General features: G+C 43.4%; 1 protein-coding gene across 1 annotated transcript; it reads right to left on the minus strand.

Annotated features, from left to right (window-relative positions):
* Nucleotides 1-205: 205 nt before the first annotated feature.
* On the minus strand, nt 206-1162 carry LOC138287127 (olfactory receptor 5AR1-like). Its single transcript, XM_069227488.1, has one exon. The coding sequence runs from the start codon at nt 1160-1162 to the stop codon at nt 206-208; it is 957 nt and encodes a 318-aa protein (XP_069083589.1).
* Between the last annotated feature and the right edge of the window lie 3490 nt (nt 1163-4652).

The raw sequence follows: 4652 nt of genomic DNA on the forward strand, positions 1-4652 counted from the left end.
AGTTCCACTTTAATATCTTTGCTAAGTAAATGAATTCAGTTATCCCAATCTTCATTCAAAACCCTCTATCAACTGTACAAAAAGCTAATATTTGTCTTAGTTCAATTTTTTTAAATATATTTTATACAAAAACAAAGTTAAATACAGTGGTATAGAAAAAAATAAAATGCACAAAGAATTTAGCCTGAAAATCAGTAATAAGTAGTTAGAAATTTAGAGGAAATATTCCTCTTAACATTATTGTCCTCCTAATGATCTTCCTTAATCCTTCTTTCACATCCTTGTTTCGCAGGCTGTAGATCAGAGGATTTAACATCGGTATCACAACAGTGTAGAACAGAGTTACAGTCTTGTCTTGGTCAAGAGAGTAGACGGAAGAGGGGCGGAGGTAAGTGAAGCAGGCTGTACCAAAATACAAGCTCACACCAGTGAAGTGAGAGGCACATGTGGAAAAGACATGAAGTCTTGCCGCAGAGGAGCACATTCGCAGGACAGCTGAGATGATGGCGGCATACGAAATGGCAATAGCCAGGAGAGATGAAATAGACAATAAACCTCCAAAAATGAATAATACTACCTCATTGGTGAAAGTGTCGGTGCATGAGAGCTTCAATAAAGGAGGGATGTCACACCAAAAATTATGAATTTCCCAGTGACAGAAAGGCAGCCGGAACGTACAACCTGTCTGTATCATGGAGTGCAAAACCCCAGCAATGTATACAATAGACAGTAGTAGGACACAAAAGCTCTTGGTAATGATGGCCATGTAGTGCAGTGGTTGACAAACAGCAACGTAGCGGTCATAAGCCATGACTGCCAGAAGCAGTACCTCCATTGTACCAGCAGCTATGAAAATGAATAATTGTATTATACAACTGACACGAAAAATCCTATTACTCTCAGAAAGCAGGTCGACAAGCATTCTAGGGGCAATGTCAGAGGAATAGAAAAGATCCACAAAGGACAGATGGCTCAGGAAGAAGTACATAGGGGTATGTAGACGGGGACTCAGCCGGATCAATACAATGATGCCAATGTTGCCAATCACAGTGAGGATATAGACCACTGTGAACACTGAAAAGAGAATTATCTTCAACCTGGGTTCCTCCGTCAATCCCAAGAGAGTGAATTCACTGTGGGTGGTTTTATTTACATCTTCCATTTCCATCAAGAGCTTTCTCATTATAAGTAGAATGAGACAACAGAGACCATGAGGTTTTGTTGGTGGGCTTAGTGGGGAACAAATACAGAAGCACCTTAGTGAACTTTTGTCAGTGTCATTAGCAACCATTTAGTTATGACAGTAAGTAACGTTGGTGATGCCGGTCTGTGTTCACTGTGACAACATATGTACATCTGTAATAAAATAGAACAAATGTTTAATAAATAGATTTCTTCTGACACCTTTTAGTAACTTGACACTATGGCTAAAAGAAAAACAATGGGTTTCTAGAACATTGTAGGGCCTAGTCACAAACTGCATTTTATAGTACATTTAGTATTTCTAACAATCCTACTACTAACGTACTGCAAAATGCTATTCCCAAACCCATGCATGGAGGTTCCACCTCTCCTGTCTTTTCCTCTGTGGAGATCACCCAACTGTGGAGTCTCTGCACATGTAAGTATCAGTTTTAGTAGTAAATATGGGAGGAACAGAGTGGCTGGAAAATGTTGCACACTTTCTCTTATAAGGGTGAGGTTATGTGAGGCATAAGAAGAGGTCAAGGGAGAGTGAGGAAGAGTTAAAAGAAGGATTGCCCACAAAACGACATGCCCATTTCTCTTCACAAACTGCACTTCTAAAGTTACAACAGCCAAAAAGGATGCACATCAGTAGTAAATGTACTCTATCACAGAGCTGCCTTAAGTCCATCACAGAACATGTCTATCCAATGCTACTGCAAAACCCTCCCATACAAAGTAATTAAGGTAAGAAATAATGTTACATTAGAGTTATTTTTTTAAACTAGTTCAATTGTCCATGTTAGATTGTTTTAAACAATAAATCATTGATCTTAAATAAATACTTTGTGATCAGTCATTTTTACAACAAATCGTGCCTCAAATTAGGCTTTGTGCAAAAAATCCTCCTTTTGAAGGGGCTTCTCACACTCCATGAGCTATTGTAGCTATTGAGCTATTGTATTGTAAAAGGGGGTCTTTTTTAGGGGTTGGTGGTTGATGTGGATATCTGTGAGGAAGTTGTAAGGAGAGACTGGGTGTGTGAAGTGAGTGTTTGTGAGGTACTGGGTTCTGGAATGAGTGTGGTGCTTTGAAATGGTTGTGTGTGTCGGGGTGAGACTGGATATGTATGAGTGGTGTCAGGAGTTGGTGTGGTTTGGGATGAGTCTCCGGGTGTGGGTGAAATTGTGGTTTTAGGTGGATCTTTGGCTGTGGATGTGGGTGTGCATTGGGATTATTGTTTGGGTGATGGTATTTTTGTTGGTGTTTATGTTAGGGTGTGGGTTTGGGTGGTTGTTTGGGTGAGGAAGCTTTTTTGGTTGGGTGCTTCTGTGAGGGTGTTGGTTTGGGCAGATGTTTGTGTGAGGGTGTTTTTGTGTTAGTGTGGGTTTGGGTGGTTGGTTGAGTGAATGAGTGGCTTGGCTAGGTTCTTGGTTGAGGGAGAAAATGTTGTTTTAGGTGGGTGATGGGATATGGGGGAACATGTCTGTGATTGCTGGTATCTGTGGTGGAAGATGATTGTTGGTGATTTGTGGTGGGTGTGGGAGTCTGTGGGAGTCTCTGGGTGATGGTAGATCTTTGATGCTGGTTGTGGTGCTTTGTGTTGTGTTGGTGTGTTTAGTGTGTGTTTAGTTTGGTAGGAGGTGGGTAGGTGGTGCTGTGGGTGAGTGTTTGCATTTTGCTTTGTATGTGGGTATAGGTGTAGTGCTGGGGCCTGGGGCTGTTTAGGGATGGAAGGTTGGTGGGGGAGTCGTGGTTGAGGGATGGGTTTGGGAAGAGGAAGGTTCCAGAGTTGGAAGGGCAGGTGGTGTTGGTTGGGAAGTTCGGCTGTCAGAGGGGGCTTTGCTCTGGCCCATGCCTCTTTGCACAGTGTATGCCATTCAGGAATGCTATTAACTGTGGAGTTTCTGGTTTATTTTCTAGATGGCACCCAATAGTGCAGTCTGCCCTACAGAGAGGCTTCACAACAGATCCACAGATTGAGAACCTGCTCAGGGAGCACTGTTGAGTATACAGAGGCAGGAGCTGAGGTGCCTGGCGCGAAGGATATCCCAACCTTTTTGTGGGCTGAATGTTGGCCTACACTGGAGGGAGAAGGAGGGAGTTTTCTGTTGGATCTGGTGGTAGTGGCCAAGGAAGTACATCTTGTAGATGGTATATGGTCTATCACCACTTGGGCTGGCCAATGTGGAGGCCTCAAATTCAGAAGTGGTGGCCTCTTCACTGGCCACATCACCCTCAGTGCCACTGGGTCCGTCTCTGTAGGTGCTGGCACCTTCAGACTCCCAGCAGATATCTTGTGGGCTAATCTGCCAGCATGGGTGGGTTGGAGCTTGAACCTCCCTCACTTGCCTTTCAAATGGCACTGAACACTGTACATACAAAGGAACCTGACACCAGACCTCCCTTCAGGACTGTCTCAATAGATAGACAAGACACAACCAAAGAAAGGAGATGGGAACTTACCAAACAAGTTTTGAGTCGACAAAAACACTTCTTACCCACCCACAGGCTGACACTGGGTATATATTTGTCATGCTCAAAATGTGAAATCAGATTACTAGTGGACCTGTGAAGCCCAGTATGACAGACATGCTGGCTGAAACCTAGAATGAAGAGTGGACTTGCATAGCTTCACTCCAGCTCCCCAGCAGTATCTCCAAGGGTCACCTGACTGACCTCCTGCGTGACCTACAGGGACACCAAAAGTGTCCATGGCACAGAAAGATGACACAAAATATTTCCCTGCTGTGCGAGTTTTACAACTTGAAGCCTGTTCTGCAGGCATCCTAGCTAACCATTTTAAACTGGAAACACTATTGGCTCTTCTCTGGCATCTGCAGAACTAAGGGGCATATTTACAAGAAAGTGGCACATTGGTCCCGATGCACCATTTTTCTTGCGTCCCCCTTGGCCCACGAAACAACACCATGGTTGCACCGTATTGACAACACAGTACACCATCGTTATCACAAAATGTCAATATTTTTTATGCTATTGTGGGGCTTTGCTGCACTACCATCAAAAATGTTGATGCTAGTGCAACAAAGCACAGGGAGGCCCATAGATTATTATTGGTACCTCATTTTAACGCCTGCCTTGACCAGACATTAAAAATGACAGAAAAAATGGCACAGTGAAATGTTGTACATTTTACTGCGCCATTTTTTGGGGATTCCCTGCATCAGAACGCCCCCATTGCATACATTATGCCTGATGCAGGCATAATGTGGAGCAAGGGGTTATAAAGTGGCATAATGAAAACATTGAGCCACTTCGTACATCTGGTGCAGGGGGAAAGGCCACCTTAGCATCAAGAAAATGATGCTAAGGTGGTGCTACGTGCTTCTAAATATGCCCCTAAGCCTTAGCCCTATAGAGATCCTCTCAGGGTCCGGAGCACTAGTTGATGGACCTAAGTGCACTATTTTGGATAAAAGATAAATTGGTGATTTTGCTAATATTTA

This window comes from Pleurodeles waltl, chromosome 4_1, assembly GCF_031143425.1.
Source record: "Pleurodeles waltl isolate 20211129_DDA chromosome 4_1, aPleWal1.hap1.20221129, whole genome shotgun sequence".
Lineage (NCBI taxonomy): Eukaryota > Metazoa > Chordata > Amphibia > Caudata > Salamandridae > Pleurodeles > Pleurodeles waltl.

Coding starts and splice junctions, on each gene's coding strand:
- LOC138287127 (XM_069227488.1), bottom strand. CDS start 1,162: ATGGAAGATGTAAATAAAACCACCCACAGTGAATTCACTCTCTTGGGA.